The sequence below is a fragment of the Myripristis murdjan genome, chromosome 5 (assembly GCF_902150065.1).
Source record: "Myripristis murdjan chromosome 5, fMyrMur1.1, whole genome shotgun sequence".
In the NCBI taxonomy this organism is placed as follows: Eukaryota; Metazoa; Chordata; class Actinopteri; order Holocentriformes; family Holocentridae; genus Myripristis; species Myripristis murdjan.
Window position 1 is genome coordinate 21,794,134 of NC_043984.1, and position 23,472 is coordinate 21,817,605.

At 41.2% G+C, this 23,472-nt stretch overlaps 3 protein-coding genes across 4 annotated transcripts; all 3 read left to right on the top strand.

The window, feature by feature from the left end:
* The first annotated feature begins 289 nt into the window (after positions 1-289).
* prelp (proline/arginine-rich end leucine-rich repeat protein) lies at positions 290-18,595 on the top strand. 2 transcript variants are annotated; one of them, XM_030052672.1, is made up of 8 exons: positions 290-366; positions 4,927-5,368; positions 5,582-5,767; positions 6,513-6,670; positions 6,826-7,022; positions 7,895-7,970; positions 8,145-8,254; positions 18,553-18,595. In XM_030052672.1, the coding sequence occupies exons 2-7, from the start codon at positions 4,931-4,933 to the stop codon at positions 8,233-8,235; spliced, it is 1,146 nt and encodes a 381-aa protein (XP_029908532.1). In that variant the 5' UTR covers positions 290-366; positions 4,927-4,930; the 3' UTR covers positions 8,236-8,254; positions 18,553-18,595. The 2 variants fall into 2 exon arrangements, with proteins under 2 accessions (XP_029908532.1, XP_029908531.1); XM_030052671.1 differs by lacking the exon at positions 18,553-18,595 and having other exon boundaries at positions 8,145-9,015.
* Positions 10,526-13,600, top strand: il19l (interleukin 19 like). Its single transcript, XM_030051655.1, has 6 exons — positions 10,526-10,543; positions 12,059-12,223; positions 12,372-12,434; positions 12,547-12,699; positions 12,778-12,840; positions 13,520-13,600. Exons 1-6 carry the CDS (start codon positions 10,526-10,528, stop codon positions 13,598-13,600), a joined length of 543 nt encoding a protein of 180 aa, XP_029907515.1.
* A 1,575-nt stretch (positions 18,596-20,170) lies between the features above and the next one.
* On the top strand, positions 20,171-22,516 carry il10 (interleukin 10). The gene is made up of 5 exons (XM_030052029.1): positions 20,171-20,335; positions 20,534-20,593; positions 20,814-20,978; positions 21,876-21,938; positions 22,121-22,516. The coding sequence occupies exons 1-5, from the start codon at positions 20,171-20,173 to the stop codon at positions 22,214-22,216; spliced, it is 549 nt and encodes a 182-aa protein (XP_029907889.1). The 3' UTR covers positions 22,217-22,516.
* Positions 22,517-23,472: the final 956 nt, after the last annotated feature.

Consider the following 23,472-nt stretch of genomic DNA (forward strand, 5'->3'; position numbering starts at 1 on the left):
GGCAACAAACTGTGACACAGTTCAGACACATTAAAGAGCCTGTAGTCTTTCAGAAGGAATTGAGATTAAATCTCATTGGCCCTGAGTCGGGCACGGGGGGAAAGAAAGGACCACTGTGACCTTCAGAGGGAAAGAAGCCAAGGAACAGACCCAACAGGCAGGATTGGCTACCAAGAGAGAGGGAGAGGGAAAGGGATAGGGAGGGGGAGAGAGAGAGGGAGAGGGAGGGATGGATGGGAGGGGGTTAGAAAGAGACTGAGAGACAGAGGAGGAGGGAGGGAGGGGTAAGAAAAGAGCAAGAGAGGCAGAGAGAAGAAAAGACACAAAACTTGTGACTTGACAAAAGAGGGCAGGTACCAGAGGCAGGTAAGAATTAATATTTATTGTTTCCAGGGGGCTGTTTTGGATGCAGCACGCTCAACAACAAGATATGAGCACAAGCTGGACAGGAACTGTGTTTGTGTATGACAGGCAGACAGATAGAGAGGAAGACAGAGATAGAAAGGGGTGTGTGTGTGTGTGTGTGTGTGTACAAAGGATAATCTTGGCAGAGGCACACTTGAGCCATGCCTGTGTGTTTCTATAGAAACGCTGTGCCATAGCAAGTGGTCCTCTTCCCTCCAGGGAGCTCCTTTACTCTCTTGCTTTGCTCCTCTCCTGCCACTCCACTGCTGTAGCTTTGCTTGTGAAAACAAGTCTGTTGCTGACTTTGGCTGGGGCAGAGGACGCTACATTGCTCTAGTTTCAGCAGCTCTGCAGTTTACATCAGATGGAGCCATGCAGACACTGTAATATAGAAAGTATATAAGATATTAAAGAAAGTTTTCTGATTATAATTCATATTGCATGCTCTGCAATGATGCAGCCATGTGAATTAGGTTGTCTTCAGAAATTCTGTTGGGTAATATTCCTGGATTAGTGTCAGCCAACAACCCAAAGTAAAACTGAAGGAAAAATGTTCTGGAGGCATGAAAAAATCTCTGGCATGCACAGTTTTGAAAACACAGGCTGTGGTAAATCACTGGATGAACGGGGCTGATTTTCAGAGGTTTTAACTTTTTTTAGAGGCTTTAACTCAAATTAAATTCAAACTCAAATCCATCTTTGTGAAGAATGTGGAGGCAAATTATTGTCGATCATAGGTCAGCCTGCTATAGTGAAACAGGAAAAGGCAAAACAAAACAAAACAAAACAGATTTCTTTCTTTCTTTTTTTGTTTGTTTGCATGTTTTATCGAAACTTGGTAATATATTGGCTTTTTTAGTCAACTGAAAGCAGATACAGATACAGTTACCACAGATGTAGTTCCAACTTTTGCCCTGCTGCTGTAGTATTTCCCCACCCACATGAGGAAATGTTTGGCAACGCTGTAACACTAATCCGGAATAAATGCCAGGTGGGTGGGAAGGACTTATGTAATTGTTGCCACCCTCTGCCTGCCAAGGAGCACCTGAACTGCAGAGATGCACTATAGGCATCAGTGCCAGAGCTGCTGAAACAAATGATGTGTTTTGTCCTGAGATTTGAAGATTTGCTAATCGAGGTCCCAAACAATAAACCACTGAGCCAGTCCTCTATAACTCTGATATGACAGTTGTGGGTCAAACTGCTGGGCGTGACAACGGCACTGAGGGACGAACAGCTGATCATCCTGGTTGTGGCTGTGAGCGAGGGGCTGAGGGACCAGTAAAATCACACGCTGAGGGGCAGTGCCAGTGAACACCATCAGCCTGGGAGAAAAGTTCAGATTTGTTTTTCCAGGCGGGACAGATTCCGGCTGTAGGCCTCATTCTTGCCCAGTGATTCATAATATGTGATGCTTATCAAATGGGCCAGAAATTTTCCAAACTAGAGCAAAGGGATTGGAAATTAATGCCGTATTTATACTAAAACACATTGTATTTTGACAGCCGTTTTGTGATTATTTACAGTTGGCTTAGGTCGATGCATTAAAATGCACAACACAGGCAGGGCATGCACACACTGTGTTTACAGTACAATTAGCATTAAGAGATGTAGTAATATAGACAAACAAATGTGTATTTCTCTAATCCCTAAGCCTTGAAAACCAACTGGGTTTATCTCCATGGCAACATAATGTTCCCAATGGTTTAGTCAAACATCTGCACATCATCCTCTTTCATTTCTGTGTGTACAAGCTTGTGTGTGTGTGTGTGTGTGTGTGTGTGTGTGTGTGTGTGTGTGTGTGTGTGTTTCTCTTCCAACTAATGCATCCATATTGCACACTTGGTGCTGGTTCTGTGCTGCACCCATCCTGTGGTTGTGTTTTGAGGGGCATGGAGGTCATTTCATTTTACACAGCCATAACTAAGCTATATCACACACATCTGGCACACATATTTAAGACATTTATCAATTATATGGCTCAAATCATCTCCCACTGCTCATTTTGCTGGTTCCTTGGGCAAGTTCAGATTTTTTGGGTGTGTCTTAGGGTTTGCATATTGTCAGTACACTAAAATATAGTTTAACACTGGCAAAGGAGGGACTCACTAATCCACATTACTTGGAATAAGAATACAGAGTTTTTCACAACACTAACAAGATGCAGGGTTAAGTGTCATTGAAGAGCTGTCACGGCACTCTACAAGGAATGAAAATGAGAGAAAACAGCAGACATATGGGAGCTGGCAGCATTACAGTATTTAAATGGTAACATATTGCCTCCATCAGTATCTCGCTGGGATTCGATCCTGTTTCCGCCAGGCCTCTCCAGGGTCAAAAGGGCCTTAACCCTTGTTGTGACTTGTTGTGTTTCGCACTACAACTGCTCCCTCTGGGCCAGCGCTGACAATAGAGCCTTTATCCTCTAACCTTCCCTCTCCTCCTTCCTCTCTCTCATGAATGTCTTCCCCTGTATCTGCCCCACCTCCTCTCAAATTAAATCAAATTAATCACATCATTCTGTCCTAGTCTTTATTGCTTGCTCTTTCTTTTGCTTGCACACTCTCTCTTTCTCTCTCTTGCTCGCTTCCGTCTGCCACAAACCACTACTCTTCCATTTGTTGAGACTGGAAGAGCAAATCACAGTAGGCTACGTCTACCTGACATTATTACCAAAAAACGTGTTCCTGGAAGAATTCATTCCTTCAAGCAATTATCAGTAAATTATAACAGATACCTCTCTCATAGATAACATTTCTAACTTTGCTCTACTTTCTCTATGAAGACGACATTGTGCTTTAGGCAGAGCACCCACTTTGAAGACACTGAGAGGGACACTAATTCTCCTGCTTGTTTGACCTTCCTCTCTCACTTGCTTACAGGTCAACACTTTAGTTATAGAACGTCTGAAAGAGAATAAAGGGTTTATATAAACGTTTTATTGAAGCTGACTACTCTAGCTCTCATGTAAATATCTTAACAATTCTCTTTCGAGATCAGCAGGACGTTACAGAAACAGTGGATAACCTCCCTGCTTATATTTGAAAGCATCGTCCTTCGGCTTTTATTTGATACAGGAGCAATGAACTGTTGTGTGGACCACAAGGAGGGGTCACACTCACAAGCAGTAGTCGAGTTGTAAAAAAATTCAGGGGGGATGGTCAATTTTTTTCACTTGAGGAAAAGGGAGGATGGCAGTTTTACAGGGTGGATGATTTTGACCATTTTTTATTTCAGGGGGGATGCCATCCACCCTCATCCCCCCTCAAATCAAGAACTGCTCACAACCATAGTGATGGCAGCTTCCGGTGTTCCTAAGTGGCTGCTTCTATAGTTAGAAAGAGAGGGCATGTTACAAGTGAGTCTCATAAAGGACAACAAACAGTTGAGGATCTTAGTAACTTGACAGTGCTCAGGCTCATTGTTTTTATTGGTTGCGATCCAAAAGAAATCTCACAGACCTTTCTTGGGACTGTTTGTCTTCACCCGTTTCTCTCTCAAAAGAATTTTTCATTCACTTGCAGTAACATGGTATGAGGCTAAGAGATAAACAAACAAATGGATGAATGAAATCTGTAATAACAAGTACACCCAGAAGTGGGTGTGGCCATGTGTCAACCAACTTGTTAGCAGCTACATGCTGAGTCAGGACACCCCACAAGGCCCCCTGTAGAGAAACTGCAAAAAAAACAAAAACAAAACAAAACAAGAGTGTAGTGGAGGAAGCCTGGGAGGACGTGGGCATGGCCTAATGAGCATGAGAAATTAATATGTGCCTTAGCCCAGGAGAAAATTTTGTGGTGTTACACTAATCCGCTGGTTATGTAACTTTTTGTGGTATGCCACGTCCACTGTCACGCCCCCTTTCGACTGAGTAGCCTGAAAAGTTAATCAATCTTCTGTGGTTTGTAACATACCAAAAGTTCATCAGGTTTAAAACATGTTTGAATGATGAAACCCCACAAGTTTCAGTTGCATGAAACTTGCATGATTGGTGTTTTCTGTTCAAAAATAAGTGGTAAGTGTGTTATTGGGCTATCTGTATGGTCAGCATGAGTGGGCCATATTCAATAACCTGCAGAAAGAAACTGAAGGGGTGTGGGTCCCAGAAAACTCAGTCAGCAGGTGAGTTTGTATTGTGTTTTTTTAAAAATGAATTTTTGAGACCTTTGAGAACCTGGAGAAAGTTTTAAGACATCATGAATGTGGGGCGCCCCAGTGGCTCACCAGATAAGCGCACGTACCTCTTGTTAAGGTTGAGTCCTGATCGCAGCGTACTCGGTTCAAATTCTGTCCCCTGCCTTTCCTGTCTTTCTCTACTGTCACTATCAAATAAAGCAGAAATGTAAAAAAAAAAAAATCTTTAAAAAATAAAGAAAAAAACAAGAAAACAAGTGTTTGTAGTGGTGTGTTGGGAAGAGACTGCTCAGCTGTGTATCTAGCTTTTTCTTTCCTAGCTTTAACTGTAGACATCTGAGTAATATGTGAAGAGCATCAACACTCTCTTTTTGTTGCTCTTAGGACCATGAGGGTCAGTGTGGGACTCTTCTCTGCGTTGGCTCTGTTCCTCCTGATTGGGGCAGCATTGTCACAGAGACCTCGACTGAAACCTCGAAAGCCCACGAAGCGCCCAACCACGACCAGGAAGCCCCCGGTCCATCGGCCTCCTCCACCAATGCAGCCTGAGCCCCAGGAACCCACAGACTTCCCCCCACCGATCCTGGGGCCACCTTCCGTCTTTCCTGACTGCCCCCGGGAGTGTTTCTGCTCCCCGTCCTACCCGAATGCCCTCAACTGCGAGAACCGTAACCTCCGTAGAATCCCTCTCATCCCATCCAGGACCCACTACTTATACCTGCAGAACAACTTCATTTCAGAAGTGACTGCAGATCCATTCCGCAATGCCACCGAGCTGCGATGGGTCAACATGGCCAACAACCGTATTCAACGCATAGACAAACAGGTCAGGGAATTTTTCTATTCACATTCCACAACATTTATATGTTTATATGTCTTATAGCTAGCAATATTAACAGAGACAATGGAGCAACACAAATGAAATCTGTTTTTTTTTTTTTTTTTTTTTTAAGGAAAAGATGATCTAAATAGTGATCTATTTGTGATTCCCACACTTCTTCAAACCATCCAAAGCGTCAATCCTCCGTGTCTCATGCAGGTGTTTGAGAAAGTCCCAGGGCTGCTGTACCTCTACATGCAGCGCAACCAGCTGAAGGAGGTCCCCTCAGCCCTCCCAGCAGGCCTCGAGCAGCTGCGCCTCGGCAGGAATCTTATTTCCAAGATCCCACCTGGGGCCTTCAGCAAGATGGAGCACCTGACTCTGCTGGATCTGTACCACAACCAGGTGAACCTCTCTGTTCTGATATGGCTTTCTGAAGCATCTTAAAAGGCCAGACTATCTGTCACAAATATCGCAAATGTTGCATAAGTGCGTAAAGAATTCACTCTCAATCATGTTCAAAATGATGTGAAAAACTGCTCTGTGAAACTTGAAAGTTGCTACACATCGGCTATTTTATCTTCAACCAGTTTGACACAGCAGTTTTTCTGCAGTTTTTTAACATGACTGGGTGTGAACTGGGGTAAGTTAGCTTTGACTTCTAAACAGCTGATATTTCTGACAGAAGTCAAAATAGGACTTATATGGTCCTTTAAAGTCCCCATAAAATGACCTCATATGACTTCTACTTGCTGTAAAACAGAGTCACTTAAATAGAAACATCATCTTGCACTAGTGGGTGCAAATTAAAATGTCAACCAATAAAACCTCCACAAATCTTTAAACATCCTCTTTTATCCTTCAATCCCTTTAAATAAAATTGTGCCTCCCTCCCAAACCGATATCCTATTGGTTGAGGGTGAGGGTCTGTCCTATTGGTTTACAGTTGTGAATGATCCTTCTCTGCACTATGTCCTTGCCAAACATCCTGTTTCAACAGGAAATACATAAAATCAAGAAAGTAAGAGTCCATTTCATGGGGTATTTAAAACACCCACACTGTTTAAATACCATTGGTTATAACTGCATCACTGGAAATAAGCCTCCCTGGAGTATTTCCCAAGTGTGTAACTGATGTTCTCCCTCTCAGCTGAGTGACAGCGACCTGGGAAAGAACACCTTCAGGGACCTGAAGAATCTGATGCAGCTCAATCTGGCCCACAACATCCTGAAAAAGATGCCCGCTGGTGTACCCAGTGGCCTCATACAGCTCTTCCTGGACAAGAACCGCATTAATGACATCCCAAGGCAAGTACACAACACACATGTTGATGCACATATATACACACACACCACACACATTTAACATAGGCAGTATGTCCCAGTTTGGGATCAATAAAGTACATCTATCTATCTATCCATCTATCTATGTCAAATATCAAGATTGTGCTCTGTCTGTTCAGAGACTACTTCAATGGCTTCACTAAGCTGGCGTTTGTGAGGCTGAACTACAACCAGCTGAGTGATAAAGGAGTTCCTAAGACTGTGTTCAACATATCCACCCTGCTGGACCTGCAGCTGTCCCACAACCAGCTCGCTTCTGTTCCTCTGTTCAACGGACACCTGGAACACCTGCACCTCAACGACAACAGCATTGAGAGTGAGTTCAGCACCGTTCTCAGAATACATGGCGGGATATTGCTGGAAGATATGTGTCTAACATTAATGCAAGTATCATGATAACGTAAGGTGCCTTTTTCTGAGATTCTCACAACAGGGACAAACACATTGGAAATACGCTGGTACCTCTTCACTGGAAGCCTGTCGATTTTAGCATTGGTTTTAAGATTTTGTAGAGGACTTCTGATGCTTAACATGGTGTCCTTCTGAACCTGTAGCTGACAAAATCATCTTTTAAATCACTCACTTTTCTTGGAAAACCTTTCAGTCATTATATTTCCACAAAAAAGGGTGCCAGGGATATTATTTGCATGGTCTACAGTAGCCACCACCTCTGCATCTGCATCTACAGATTCTGGCTATGAACTTGAGCATTTGAATATAATTTATTCAAATCTTTCCGAACTTGCTGTGAATATTCAGGACTCCTAGAGGGAGAATCCTATCGATTTTGGTGACCCCATGACCTTTACTCTAATGCCACAACCAGGCCAAACTTGCAAATACTTTTTTTATTCAAAACCTCTCTAAGTTGCTGTGCTCATTCATGACCCCTAGTGGAAGAACCATATGAATTTTGGTGACTCCATGATCTTTCCTCTCATCTAGTGCCACCACAAAGCCAAACTTAAGGTCGTTTTGGGGATATAGCCTTTGTTTTATTTGCTTGAACAATGTTTTTTGTATGTTTCTTGTTTGTGAATCATTTTGCAACTATGTTCTGAAAACTGCCGCACAAAAAAATGCATATTATAAACAAGCAAAATTATCTCAGTCCACTGGCAGATATTTTTGAGAAAATCCTGGTGAAGTGTGTGATTGTGAGCAACTGCTTGTCTGTGTATCTGACAGGTATCAATGGCACCCAGATCTGCCCATATAGTCTGCACGCTGATCTGAGTGATCTCAGCCTGGCGCCCAGATTAAGGTGAGTCACATCACATCACATCTCAGCCACACAAACTGGTATGGTGGCAGTCTTTGACAAGAACTAAATTGGATCAAAGAAAACAAGCCGGGGAAATTCAGGAGGATTATGGAAATGGGAGTCATAGCAATGGCATGTGAAGTGTCAGTGTTACTAAAACTGCTGATCCCTCAGGTACCTGCGTCTGGACGGAAATCACCTGCACCCACCCATTCCTCTGGATGTCATCATGTGCTTCAGACACCTGCACTCTATTGTCATTTAGAAGAAGCTGTGCCTGGAGGCCACACAAATACACACAGTCTCACACATACACATATGCATGCACATTTTGCACACACACACACACACACACACACACACACACACACACACACACACACACACAATTACTGTGTACAGACTGAGGTAAAAGCAAGGGGTGCTTATTTAAATATAAGCAAAAGGTATAGCTACACTTACATACTGTAGAATTGCATAATTGACAGAGGGACCTTAATAAAAAATCAAATGTGTAAAACTTTGAAAGTTTAAGATGATTAACTTTGATAATTAAGTTCCTTGCTGCCAGATTCTTGAAAATCAGACATTACAGAGGTAAAAATCGACATAAAAACCAACTAGTTTGGTCTTCTTGAAGTGTGGATGTGCCAGCATTTAAGATAATGTTTTTCTAGGAGCTGCAGTTTTATCTGTAAGTTTTTGTTTATAATTATACAGACGTAGCAAAGGCTAGAATAAGTAAAGCCTGAAAATACAGGTACATAGACAGACATGCTACAGATACTGAAGGTAGTTACGCTCATGGCAGCATTACGAATAGCACATAACGTAAGAGTAGCAGGGGTGACTGGAGCAGAGTTGTCACCATGGGAACAAACTGCTGTGGATGTAAGGAGAACTTGGTGAAAACATAACTACCATGTAGTTGAACCTGTCCCACATGTGCCTGTGATTTTCAAGGTACTCCATGTAAAAATGTCATTTTATTATTTTATGTATAAAGCAGCTTTGTACAAATTATAGAAAATAAAACATTTTCTTTGATCATCCATGTTTATGGTAATTGAAAGGTTGTCATACATTTCACTGGAATTTCTTACGTCTCTCCCCTCTGAAACACACCTCCTCTGTTAGCTCTGTGTCAGTAGGACCAAAAACTTTGTGTTTTACCGACTTCTGAGAAAATCACACATGTTGAAATAAATATTTTACTTAACGTCCTGTAAAGGAATACTCCAATACTCCAAAATACCCTTTTTCCAACTTCCACCATCTTTTCCTTAAATGTCTCTCTTATTTATTCAAGATATGTATTTGCTATATCTCTGTGTAAATAAGACAGCTGCAGAGTCGCTGTAAGGTTTATTTTTTTCACTTTTATGAAGCTAAGCTAATGACTGTCTTTATGCTAAGCAAACACAAAATGCTACCAGCTGGAATCAAACCAGTGGACACACAGAGGCGAAAACGGTATCCAACATCTTGTCTCAGTCTGCATAAGTCAGAAAAAAGGGTATTCTGCCCAAAATGTTGGAGTATTCCTTTAATAAACCCTTTAATTAATATGCATGAGATATATTATTTTGAGTCAGAGAGTCATGCACACAAATTTATCCACACGGTCCTGTGTAAGTGATCAGCAACAATAACTGCAAGCTAAACTGATGAAATTAGGCCTTTTACTTCAGTGCCAAGATGCTAAGTATCCCCTCTCTGAGTATGTACTGAATACATAAATTATTAGGGGCACTTATTACTCTCATAGAAGTATAGTGTTAGGATAAATCCATGCCAACCCATTTTAACTTAGCATTTTCCCGTACTATACTGATCACAGAGGAGGAAATAGAGATAAAAAGCAGGACGATTTTTGAGCTTTGAAAGATTTGGAGATGTACATCGCACAAAAGGGGCTGCAACTAAGAATTGAGGAGTCTTTAATATTTTGTGCATTTGGTGTTTAAAGGTGGCAATAAATGAAAGTGTCAAGAAAAAGGGGAGGAAAGGGACCATACTTCAAACTGTTTTTCAGAGTGATTAGACGTCTCTGCCAGCTGCAGTGGACAATGCCAAGGACAATCACATCTGGCACCTGGAAGTTTTCAGGTTCAAACAGCACCATGACGCCCTCTATTGGTTGCAGAGACACATTAAGCAGAAGTCAAGAGTTGTCACTCATGGGTATGACATACACAGATATTTTTCTTCCTGGAGGGAAGTGGAATCCCTACAGTTGCATAATTATTATAATATCACTATAGATGTAATGGATGCAATTAATATTATTCCTTGAATTCTGGTCATTCCTGTTTTATTGGACTTGCTGCACCATTTCTTTCCACTGTAAGTCAATTTTCAGCAGTCATCAAAACGTTAGCCTGTATGGACAAACAGGTCGGGTAAGTATTTCCAATAAGGACCTGTCTGACAGTAGGGAACTCTGCCAGTGACAGTGAGCCTCATGAGAATGAGGCGGAAGTGTAGAGGAATCTGTCACACAGTGCTGAAGACGTGCTGTGTCTCATGAATGTTTTATTCTACTGTTTGTCATGATGGATAACTCTCTAGACGTATGTGTTCATATGTTTAAATTGAAACCACATTAGCTTTATTCCAAAAGGAGATATCCATCTGTCATCTCTGCCATATAGATATGTGAATATCACAAAAATAGACATTTACTCTTGCAAAAATATTGAAAGCTGACTGTAGTGCTTTTGAGGGATCCTCTGCATTTACAGGATATTATGATTTTCAGGTGATATGCTTCCCTCAACTGATGTATAGCAATTTAGAGGACTTGAGATATTGAAATTTCACCTGAACACAAATGTATTTTGCTAGCTCGCTCAGAGTGATCTGACTGAAAGCAGAAGTGGAAAATTATGATAAAACACATTACTGTGTAACGTAAGCATTGTTTCATGCCGTGTACAACAAGAACATCAGCCCACAGGCTTTGATCATCAATTTTTCCTGTCTTTAAATAAGCTGTTGAGACATCAGCTGGCAATTCCCCTAATTGTGCTACACTTCCTCCTCCTGTAAACTAATTTTTTTCGCGTGCATGTACGTGTGTGTGTGTCTCTGTGTGTGTGTTACCTGAGCAGCACTTGGCAAAATCCCCCTTGCTCCACTATAAGAGGAGCCAGCATGGACACACAGAGACACATCTTTACCAGGACTTTTCCTCTGAGTGTAACACACACAGGTGAGTCTGAACACACACGGTGCTGGTGCAGGGCTCAGGGTTCAGGTCATGGTGGAGGGTCACGGCTGATGGTGGATTGAGGTGATGTGAACATCTTGTAAGCCATTTGCTTGGCTGTTGGGTGGACTTGCGGCAGCACTTTCCCTGGTTATGACAGAAATATACTGAAAAACTGAGCCGAGACGTTAAACAGGCGTCAACTAATGAAGCAGATATACTCGGCCAGTATATATTGAACACCTTTATTTAAAGCACAGAGGAACACTGAGGGTTTTGGTTGTTGCTGAGATTACAATAGGCACCAAAAAACAACCCTAACCCCAAAACAGAAAAAATAGACATAAACAGATAAATAGAAAACAAAACAAAACCAAAAATAAAAACAACAGTAACATCAATCATTTACAATAATAGGAATCAGTTCAAACAATTGCACGCAGGTGTGGGCTGGTTATTGAGAGGGGGTCTGAAATTAATTTTCTAAGTAGAAATATAAAATAAAATAAAATAAAATAAAATAAAAAATTAAGAACTTGCCAATATTTAATACTTGATGAGTTTCCTGCATATTATAATCAACTCTCTCATGTGTAGGAAAGTGTTGTAAATGTGGTGAGTCACCTGTAAGAGACTTATCAATTAATCACACAGCAGGAATTAGTCTGTAGGATGTATGGATGTAAATACACAGTAGCAGGGGGTGATGGAGGGAAGAAACAGTCAGCAATGCTCACGTCAAACAAACCCACGAGTGATGAATGACCTGATATATGATACCATTCACTGATAACAGACTGGCTCTAAATAAAAGTGACAGTATCATAGATGGGTGAACCAATCTGAAGCAGGTTCTTTGTGTCCGGTTTCCCCCCAGGTTGCTGTAGCGATGAAGGTGTCTGTCTGCTCTCTGTCTCTGCTGCTCCTGTTGAGCTGTGGGAGTCGGCCTGTGGAGAGTCGCCGTCTGCATCTGGGCAGCTGCGCTGTCACTGTTCACATACATGAACTGCGGCAGTACTACGCTGACATACGCCCAAATGCTGTGAGTCTAGCACACCCAAACCCATAGGCTTCACACATCCAGACACACACAACCACAAACCCAACATCAAAATGCCGCAACCTCATCGACCACCACTTTATATAAGAAAGGGTTCACTTCTTTTTTTTCTGTGGCTTTAAATCTGTAGATAGCAGGAGACAATGAATTGGCAGTGAAACTTCTGGAGAAATCACTGATGAATGACATTCAGGTGAGTGCTTGTTTTGTTTGTGCGTACAGTGTCGGTTAAATGCCTTCCATCCATTTCGAATGTTTCACCATCTGACAGACGTTTCTCTGCCCTGTGTCTCTGTCTCTGCCAGGAGGGAGACAGATGTTGCTTCTTGGGCCTTCTGCTACGTTTCTACGTCGAGAGAGTGTTCAACAACTACACCGGCTCTGAGTCACAGCACCAACGCTCTGTCAGCGCGCTGGCCAACGCTTTCATCAGCATCAGGAGAGACATTAAACTCTGTGTGAGTCATCAATTCAGTGATGATGAATATTACATGCAAGTATTTATTCCCTTGCACTAATTGTGTTCTTTTGTTCAGCATTGCCACTGTGGAGAGGAAACCCTGAGAAAAATCGACTCCCTGCATGCTGAGTTTATCAAGGTACAGTACTGAACAGACAATAACCACCTGCCTGTCTGCCTCTGCATAGCTTTCAAATGATTTTAGTGGGTTTTCAGCAGTTATGGACATCTTTTAATATGATATTAGTATTAATAGCTTCTATACCACTTTCTCTTGCTTCCTGCAAAACTGTGGCTCTTACAAATGAATGATTACTGCCTGCCTTAATATCAGCTACAACCTAAAAATATCTTAGGAAAACAAAATGCACCACAGAGCCTGCCATAAGTCTATGTAACTAGGTGTCATTCTTCTGTTATCAGTGTTCACCCTCAAAATATGGCAATGCAGTCAAAAAAACAAAACAAAACAAAACAAAACAAAAAATTCATTCATTTTCCCCGAAAATGAAATTCATCTGTTTTTGTCATCTGAAGATCATAACTTGTTATTTTGAAAGAAGGCATAATTACATCCCCAAAAATGTTGCTTTGTTTTCCTGTCTAGTAATGCCAATAATACTGAGCGATAGTGTTTACTTTGATGGAAACCTGTTTTTATTAATTTATTTTGGAATCTGACTTGGCAAATGATTTTAACTCTTAATGTTCTGTTAATGTCAGCGCACTGCATGTTTTAGGGGGCTTTACCAAAATATAACAACAAACGATGCCTCATGCCAATCATTCATTTCTCTGTTTCTCTGTCCTCCTTGCAGCTGGACACAAAGCAGGCGGCAGTGAAGGCCGTGGGAGAACTGCACACTGTGCTGGACTGGCTGGAGACCACACACACATGATCAGACAGAAACCCAAACAGCAGATGAAACCTTTAACTTCAAAGATTTTATACTTAGCTTAATACTACATGTGAGCAGTGTAGATTAAATATATGAATGTCATTACTGTGCCATTTCACACTGCTCTATTCTGCACAAGAATGAATTCACTGTATTTGTTATCCACTGATATGTGGACTGCACTGTATGATGCAATATTTATAATTCAGACAACATAAAGTAATTTTTTAATGTATTTATATCTTCTGTAAAAGAAAACTTCAAAGGTGCTGAATGTTTATGTTCATTTTGTAAAAACATTATACAGACGCTACAAATTTCAGAGTTCAAAATAAAGTTTGTATTCAACAGGAATATGTATGTATTTTTGGTATTTTGGTCTTCAACTTCCTCTTGTACTGTAACTTCACATTGCCATCTACTGGTGGTGAGCACCAGCCTGATGGCTTTAGTATGGGGGGGTACTGTTTTCATTTTTTTCAGACAAAGCAGGTCATTTCACCGTTTTGCATCTGAGCACCTGAAAAAGACTAAAATAGCCTATGAATAAAACTGCTGAAACTATGATTCATCACTTAAAATGACATACAGAAACTGGGTGATTTTTACTTTCACTAATTCAGCATTATGATGTTCGATGAACCATGGGAAAACATGAGCTGTCGGAGGGAGCGGTGCTTACATAAGTGCGGTTAACACATGTAGGCATGTGCTTACGTACTTGCATAGAGTGACATGTAAACACAGTGCTTAGAGCTAGTTAAAGTAAAGTACTGAAGCAAATACATGTTTGATTTTAAGTATTGAACTGAAGCATATGAATTGTTGTAACAAAAGGCATGTGATGGATCTTACAATCCTATTCTGTTAACAAAACTAGTAACAAGTATACACAGAACTTGTTTCATCAGCTGCAATTAAACAAAAAAAAAAAAAAAAGAAACAAAAATACTCTAAAAATATGAATAAGCTGGTGCACCAGGGCTCACTGGGGATACACAGCGATAATACAGAAACTAGCAAGTTCTGACAGGCCACTTCATGACTGGCAGCTGATCCCCAGCTGATCAAACATAAAATCTATCATCTGACCACTCAGCTGACTATGACTGCCACTGCTCATAGCTGACTGCATTGGGTGTAATCTCACAGTTTATTTAAAAACACTCTACCGCTCATACAGTACATTTGCTTGCGCATACCACAAAATTTTCAACCTCAGCTCTACCTTCATGTTCAACTTCATATTTTGTATATTTGTGTTGGCTTATTGTTGCTCGTTCTGCCAGATACACCTACGTTTATTGTAACTTGCAAGTCAGAGGAGTTGAATGGCTGTGTGCTCTTCTATCAGTTATAGTTTCAGTGTCTTTGTTGCCACAGGCTCGTTTCTGTCACACAGTTTGATGAGATCTGTTGCTGCTCTCTCCGGACAGACAGGGAGCTCAAGAACAGAGCAATGCTGCCAAACTGCATAATAAACTTTTACAAAAGTGATCTTAGCAGAATTTTGAGTTATGACTTTTTTTCCCACCAAGTTCCAATTAAAACCCCATTCAGATCCGGCATCAGCTGCAGTGGACGTCACGTGTTTGGTAATGTTTTTTTAAAGCAAAAATACAATATGATTGACATTACTATCTTCTGATTACTTACTTAATAGACCCTAACAAACCAATCAGATGCAAGTGAATGTGTATGAAGTTGTCATACAGTTTAGTTAGTATAAGTTAGCATAAATACAGTCAGCATTTTGACTTGTATTTATACTAATACAAGTTAATGTTTTTGTTTTGCATATCTTGTTTTCCAATTAAATAATTCATTATTCAGTGGTTTACAGTTCTTTTTAACAAAAAATATCAGTTTTTAATTAAGCCATAAAAAATTGTAAAACTATATAAAAATGTTAAATATCTATGAAAATAGATGCTTTATTCTTCAGACCTCATGTCTATTGCAATGGATAAGTTATAAAATGAATAAAGAGTTTAGTTTGGGGTGGGGGTGGGGGGTGGGGGGTGGGGGGGCAGGGTGCCTCATTTCTACATGTAAGGAGTAGGAAAAAAGAAACAATTATTCACATGGCTGGAAAACATTCAAGCATGGGGGGGTTAAGGCAAAAAAAAAGACTGAATCAGGCTGAAGGAAAATCTTTTAACACTTTCCTGTTAGCACTGAAAAATGTATGTGCGCCTGTTTGGCCCCCGTTCAGGTTTGATGTCAGTACTGACATTCAGGTCAAATTTAGGTTCACGTGTGAAGGAAATATCTGAGTTTCATCTTGTCCTGAAGGATGCTGATTCAGCATCCGCAACGCACTGTTCAGTTTTCGGTTGCATCACTGCACTGCATCTGATTTGCCTCAATTAGCTCTGAAATAAATGATGAGGTTTTCGAATCTTTGAGCTTTCCAAGGTTTCTGAGTATTGAATCTGGTCTTCCTTCTCTCTCGGTTGGTAAATCAGGTCATATATTTGTGGGTCAGGTGAAATATGGCTCCCAGGTTTTGTGTCATAAAACAGGCCTGATTTTGAAAGGGGCTCTTTTGACCTCCCACATGGGTGCAGTTGTTTAGAGCCAGTGGGGGCAGGGGGTCACTGTGATGGGTCAGGACAGTGCAGCTGAGCAGTGGGAAAGTTTCCATGGACTTAAGAGTTCATGTGCAGGACACAAAAGGGCTGTGAACTACAATAGCACATCAGTGACAGGAAGCACAAATGAAATTCAAAGAAACATTGCATTTTCTGTGTACTGTTACAACATACAGCATGTCACATCACTACCCTGTTCTCCTCCTTACAGCTTTCAGCTGATTAAAACATAACTGGATGAAAAAATATATTGACATTATACATGACTGCATACATGTGTATATCTGCACTTAGACACACACACACACACACACACATAGAGGACTGCTATGAAAGTGAAACAATGGTATAGGTGTGGTAAATATATTTGTAAAGACAGATAGATTTCCTCTAAAGGAGACATCTGCAAATATACAACCATGCAGACACCAAGCAGGCATAAGATGTGACGCATGATGTGGTGAAATATAACTATACGTTGCAGTGCAGATCACTTGGTGCGAACGGAGCAAACCAAAAGGAAAGCCACAGTCAAAAGGATTGATATAGATAAAGCTGCTCCGATCCACATGTAAACATGCAGACCGAGGATAGAGCCAACGTTTGAATTTGTCAGTTAGTGGATAGAGGCTGTGTTTACATTAGGGTTAAGATGAGGTGAAACTGCATGTAAGATTCAAAAAACTGGATTAATTCAAATGGATACAATATCAAAAGCAAGATTCTCCAGGCTGTGTGTTGCAGACTGCAGACTCTTAGCAGTGGTATGTGGTGAAACTGACGGAAAAGACTAGAGAAACCCTAATCGAGAAACCCTCGCCACATCTATCCGATCAGCTCTGGTGCTGAGTGCTCTGCTGAGTTCCAGTGATAGACAACACACACAGGAGATAAGATTTAACTGACTAAGCTTTGACCCTATTTCCAAGGTGCTGATGAGCCAGCAGTAGCACCACATGTGTGTGGAGAGAGAAGGATTGGTTCCTGGTAGAGCCAGCTGTAGCAAGTGATGATGTGATCAGCACAAGCATGTAAAGGAACATCTGCCAGTTTAGTTTGACTGTCATCGGTAAAGTGCAATTTAACACAAAATTGGCTGATGGGAAGCTTCTCAGCTCTCTCTATTTCAGCTTCGTCCTGTACAAAAGATCTTAAGTACCATGTTGCCACTGAGTCAGCCCACTTGGTACCTCTCGTACTGCTGACCTCAAATCAGATTACAATAGTTTCAGTAATATTAGCAAATCAAAGCATAGACGCAGCCAACAAGAAAAGAAAAATCACACACCGACCTGATTCTCATAATGTCAAAACCCAATTACATCTTCAACTAGTCGAGCCTAAAAATAAAAACCTAATTCTCATTCACTGAACCTTGGGAATGAATGATCAAACAGATTACTTTTGGTTCACCTTGCTGCTGATGGTAAATTGAAAGTTAATGCATGCAAAGTTGCAGAAATAAGGCAAACTGCCTGCGTGACTTCCTTTCTTACGCTCTTTTAAAGTGGTCAAGTGAATGTTTGGGTTTGGGGTTGGGGTTACAGGGTTAGGGGAAGTAGGAAATGTGTGTTCAGGTGCCACAGGACTCTGCTGTCAGCAGAATACTCTTATTTGAAAAGACATTCTGTGAAAGCTTCACACTTCTGTGACCCACAGCTCTCTGAACAGCAGAATTATCACACAGTTATGAGTTTAACTTTTCCTTTCATTTACTCAAATGCACAAATGAGTTTCATGTAAAATCAGCATGAGAATTTGACCATTTTCTCCAGAGAAACAACCCTTGGATTGTCTTACTCTGGTATATCATGACTTTCTTAGCTGTTTCATTTCATTTCATGCCTTGTAAAGCATGGCGTCAAGGAACGTCGGGGTGGGGGCTTAAGGGGGTGGAGGTGGTGGCAGTGGGGGGTCCCCTTACTTTACATCAGAGTTGAAGTTATTACTCAGCTCAGGCCTATTGGTTGGTTATGAGCTGCCTGTAGGAGAGTGCCACAATGACTAAAAAACAAATATGAGATAGAAAATAACAATGTGACACGTAATGACACATCTGGTCATCTTATGAATAAGGATGACAACCCTACTTTCAACACGCACACAAAGCAACCATCACCAACACACTGAACAACAGCATCAAAAGATGCAGCTGCACTGTGAGGCTTAGTTGGTTACTGAATCACAAAACTGATCACTGACATGCATGCACAAATGTGCAGGCATCCCCGTGCCAGTGATCTTTCTAACCGTGTTGCTTACACATTTTATTGATACAAATACATAAAATATTTGGGTCAAAACATACAAAAAAAATTCTATATAAAATCAACCCAAATCACACACACACACACACACGCACACACACACACACACACACACACACACACACACACACACACACACACACACACACACAAACACACACACACACAACAGCTTCCTGTTCTCTTGAATGTGTGTTTGTATGTCAGTAGTGAGACACCTAATCAGTCCAGTCTTGGCTAAAACACTAGTTAAAACCTCCTGATTCTTTAGACTGACTCTCACTCTCTCTCTCTCTCTCTCTCTCTCTCTTTCTCACTCACACACACACACACACACACACACACACACTGTGCTACAGTTCGCCAGTGCCAGAGCTGGTGGGGTGAGGGGGGTGGAGGGGATTCCAGTAAGTTGGTTACTGCTGACTCATCTTTTTTGTCACATATTATCAATAGCATTACTTGCATTAAAGTACGACTGCTGATCACTCGAAACAGTTCTCTGGACAATTCTCAAACTCCCGATATTGCCAAAAACAAATGGATACCGGCTGTAGTGTGCAGACAGTGGTGTTGAAGGAGTGGACATTCCATAGATGAGAAATCATAGTGGAGGGGAAACACCCCCTACGAGCTACCCTTGTCCATTCCATGTTTTCTACACAATGAGTTGTCTCACATGTGTGAACCCCACAATTCTCTGTGCTTTATGGTGAAGAAAATAGAACCCCTGGAAGGCTGCATGGTCACTTACTTACAGCACAGGAAATAGAGAAAAATCTTCCTTTACCCTTATCTCACTATTTACGTTCCTCTGACATACAGAATGAATCCACAACGTCACCCAAGTCTAACCACAATCAAGCACCATCTCTCCATCTCTCCATCTCTCGGGGTGGCACAAGTGCCTCAGCCCCTTAAAAATGAATATGTAATGAATAATGTGACGTAAATTACAGCATTGCCTGCAGGTCAAAAAAATAAATATATAAATAAAAAAAAATTAATAATTGTGTGTAAATGACAACTCCAATTCCTCATTGAAGTTGAATTGGGTGATTTAGTTTACTGGGTATAGGCTGGACTACAGGCCAGATGGTGGATGTCATGAATAGCCTAGTATTGTTAATAAAATAAAATAAAATAAAATTTAAGATCTATGGACAGTGGCCTTGCTCCCTATCATCACCCACCTAGTCTTACTCTGCACAGAGTGTCTTCCACCCTGATGTGAATTGCAATGTCTTTGCTTTGCCAGTATATTGCCGTTACTGTGGATTAAAAAAAAAAAAAAAAAAAAAAAAAAGAACATTACCAGGCTTCCACCCGACGTCTTTTGCAGAAAAAAAAAAAAAAAAAAAAAAAAAAAAAACTGTCATTACCACGAAATTGATACGTAGTAACCCCATGTCATGGGCGGAGTATCTATGAATTCTTACAAATTTTCCCTTGCATGTGCCATTGCTACATGACAAGGATGAAGCATATACTTTTTCCAGTAAACCCCCCTCCCCTTTTAGTAAAGGTGGATATAAATTAAGGCTGGCAAGAGGGCAGACTATGCCTTTTGATCTTGAGCCAAACCTTGCAAAGAAGAGTTTGAACTCTCCACTGAGAGGTCAGAGGACCAGGTCTCATCTACGCCCACTGAACCAGCAGCTGCCAGCACTCCAGCTCTCCAGCTCCTCTCCAGCCTCAAGCCCTCCAGCATGTCTCCGCCTGCGCTGCTCCTGTCCATCATCACTGCGCTGTCTCTTCTTGGCCGTGTGTGGAACAACTCAGTGTGCAATAACGATTGCTGCCGCTTCGTGGAGGGCTTCCCTGTCAGACTCAGAGAACTGAGACAGCACTTCTCCCACATAAGAGACTACTATGTAAGTACACAAGCCCAACCAGAAACTAAGAATAAATACGCATCCTTTAAATAAATTGGCGATGCCCACGTGTCCGCAGTAGTGCCTTTACCTTGTGGGTCTCCGGGTGATGCTGCGGTCTTGCACTTGTCTGCCTGTCTGTCACCGTGGCTGTTCTTACTGTCTTACATAATAAACAGTTTTCTGCTTTTCTGGCAGGAAGCCAACGACGACTTGGACACAGCGCTGCTGGACCAGAACGTTCTTAATTACTTTAATGTAAGTACAACTCTCCGCGGAGATCATTTATTATTTTCACATCTGCACTGCTGTTCAAGTGAGTCGAGCAGATGAAGTAAATATTTTTGTCAGAGTTGCTGTGCGCATTCCAGAGTGAGCTGCGTGCAGGAGAGCACTGTGCAACAAAAAGATAAGAATCAGGCTGAGTGAGGAAACGCGGTTGTCATGTAACTAATCTATCTATCTGCTCCCTGATCAGAGCCCATATGGCTGCCATGCCATGAACAGCTTACTTGACTTCTACCTGAGGACGGTTTTGCCAGGAGCCCTGGCTGCAGTGACGGAGGAAAACAAACACTTCAAGCATCGTGTGGAGTCTATACAGCAGATCTTCGACGAGCTCAAAAGAGATGTCATTAAATGCGTGAGTATCCTGCAAATGGCTTACCTTAACCTACATATTTGGGTCTGTAACTTCTCAGGTATTAAAGAGGTCGGACTAAATTACTGGTTACTGCACCACTGACTTGCCGCTGTCCCACTATGTAGGCCTATAGGAAGTTTCAAAGTTTCATATTTCTTTACGCGCAGTGCACCTCCGACGCAGTGCAATGACTAGCAGATAGTAATGTGACTCAACAGCCTTGGTCGAGAAATGACAGCGCTGTAGTGGAGGGTATACGTAGGTATACCTACATCTTTTTCTGGGCATTTACAGTGGACCCACCTATCAACCAAAAAAAAAAAAAAAAAAAAAAAAAAAAAAACATTTAAATGTATAAAACGGTAGTATACCCACCCCATCAGCTACCACTACACCACTGAGTAATGTGGTTAGAGAGGACTGCACATGTGGCAAATTTTAATATGCACCAGAGTCGTCAATTCACTAAACCCTCAAATATTGTGGAGTCTCTGCATCTAATTTCCAAAATCTGCTTAGCTATAGTAAATCTGGAGTGACAAGTAGTCTGCAGCAATCATGGGGTTAAACTTTTAGGGTGTCTTCCTCAGGTGAACCCAGACAGTGTTGCAGTTACATTCTTGTTTCAACCACATCCAAAATGTCCCAGAACTTCCCCAAATTTCCCACGCTTTTAAGAGTAAATGGGCTCCTGTGAAAAGGGGAAGAATTGTGTGATGGCTCAGAGGCCAGGACATAACGTTGCATTAATCAGTGAATCCTGAACTGCAGCGCTGTGCATAATTGCACATCATCCGGTGCAGCAAAAGGGGAAGGCGTGCTGTCCATCACGATGTACCAATATGTTAGTCTTTGTATTCCAGCAATAACCTCGTATCTTTGTTTGCCTCCTTACAGAGAAATTACTTCTCCTGCCAGCGCCCCTTTGACATCAAAGACTTCAACTCCACTTACACTGAGGTGAGTGTCAAGATCTCCATGTCGGGGGTTCAAGCCCAACTTACACTGTTATCTTCGAAAAAAAAAAATCCCAATCACAGGTGTCATGTTGCAGCTCAATTATTCACTTGTCTTTCAGTGTTCATATGTTTAAGCTTGTATTGTCACAGTGTTAGTAAACCAAGTGGTGCTTTTGTCCACAGATGGAGAGTAAAGGTCTTTACAAGGCCATGGGCGAGCTGGACCTGTTCTTTAACTACATAGAGACATACCTGGCTTCCAAACGACAGACACAATAAGCTGGTCTCCCCTCAAAGACATACAGACTCTACCCAGGACCTTATTAATCTCAGGAAAAAGACAATAGTCTCTTGTTTACTTTTGAAGAACAGATTTTTATGAGTGTTGCTCGATGTTGCTTTACTTACCTGAGACTGTTGAACTGCTGTTTGGGTGTCTCAGGCTTAAATATACGTTTTGTCCTGAGGACAAATTTCTTTTGGCTCATATTGACCCTAACCCTAACCCTAACCCTACCCATGCACAGCTACTGTTTGTTAACTGCACTGCACTGCACTGTGAAATTACCTCTGTCAGAAGCCTTTCAGTGATGGAAACGTAAAGTTTAAGAGTTAAATACACTGTACAGTGAAAAAGTTTAAGAGTTACACTGTATGAACTGCTGAAGATACATTATGTTAAAATAATTAGTTAGGAACTTATTTTGTGTACCAGGTAGTGATATATACTAGGCCAGGGACATTGCTGGGAGCTGTATTGTGGTTGTATTTAGGCAACTAAGTTAATCTGTTGGATCATGTTTAAAACAAAACTACTGTGATATTTATTTGTACTAATTTAACATAAATTTTTTTGTATTTATTTGAACACATTTGGTTTTGTAACAGACCAATAAATGTAATTGTTAATAATAAGTCTTTCTCTTGCTTTTTTTTCATGATGATATAGCAAAGATAATATGAACCGCTGTGACCATAAGCTCAGATCACTGCATACTTCTACTGACACAGTTGTAATGTACCAACTGTCAGTCAGGGGTAAGCGGTAGAGTATCTAATAGTTCACATCCTGCAATGTTGCCGTCTACACGTGGGGAATCACTAGAGTGTCAACTTGACAGGCTCATGCACTAACCTCAAAAACGTGACCCATATACACCACTTACCAGCAGCAGCCCTATAGTCTCTAAGTTACCGTAACTGCATATTAGCCAGCTTCACCCTTATTGTATATGCACACGCATGTACACACACACACACACACCCACACACACTCACAGCAGAACTAACACCAAGGGTGAAATAGTGACTTTGACCCAAAGAATATAGAAAGGTACTCTGTTTGCAGATGCATCTCTTAATCAATCATTCAACAACTACATTCTATAATAACATTTTCAACATACTGTAATTTATGCACATTAGACAAGCTTTTAGTGATGACAGAAGATCAAACATTAAGTATTGCCTCTCTGATGTAGTGGTAGCCTTTTTGGATTATCTGTATGTCTGGCATTTCAGTCAGTGTACCCCTA

Coding starts and splice junctions, on each gene's coding strand:
- prelp (XM_030052672.1), top strand. CDS start 4,931: ATGAGGGTCAGTGTGGGACTCTTCTCTGCGTTGGCTCTGTTCCTCCTG. Junction 5,768..6,512: donor TGGATCTGTACCACAACCAG/GTGAACCTCTCT, acceptor TCTCCCTCTCAG/CTGAGTGACAGCGACCTGGG. Junction 7,971..8,144: donor AGCCTGGCGCCCAGATTAAG/GTGAGTCACATC, acceptor CTGATCCCTCAG/GTACCTGCGTCTGGACGGAA.
- il10 (XM_030052029.1), top strand. CDS start 20,171: ATGTCTCCGCCTGCGCTGCTCCTGTCCATCATCACTGCGCTGTCTCTT. Junction 20,979..21,875: donor AAAGAGATGTCATTAAATGC/GTGAGTATCCTG, acceptor GCCTCCTTACAG/AGAAATTACTTCTCCTGCCA. Junction 21,939..22,120: donor TCAACTCCACTTACACTGAG/GTGAGTGTCAAG, acceptor TTTTGTCCACAG/ATGGAGAGTAAAGGTCTTTA.
- il19l (XM_030051655.1), top strand. Junction 12,224..12,371: donor CTGACATACGCCCAAATGCT/GTGAGTCTAGCA, acceptor TTAAATCTGTAG/ATAGCAGGAGACAATGAATT. Junction 12,841..13,519: donor TGCATGCTGAGTTTATCAAG/GTACAGTACTGA, acceptor TCCTCCTTGCAG/CTGGACACAAAGCAGGCGGC.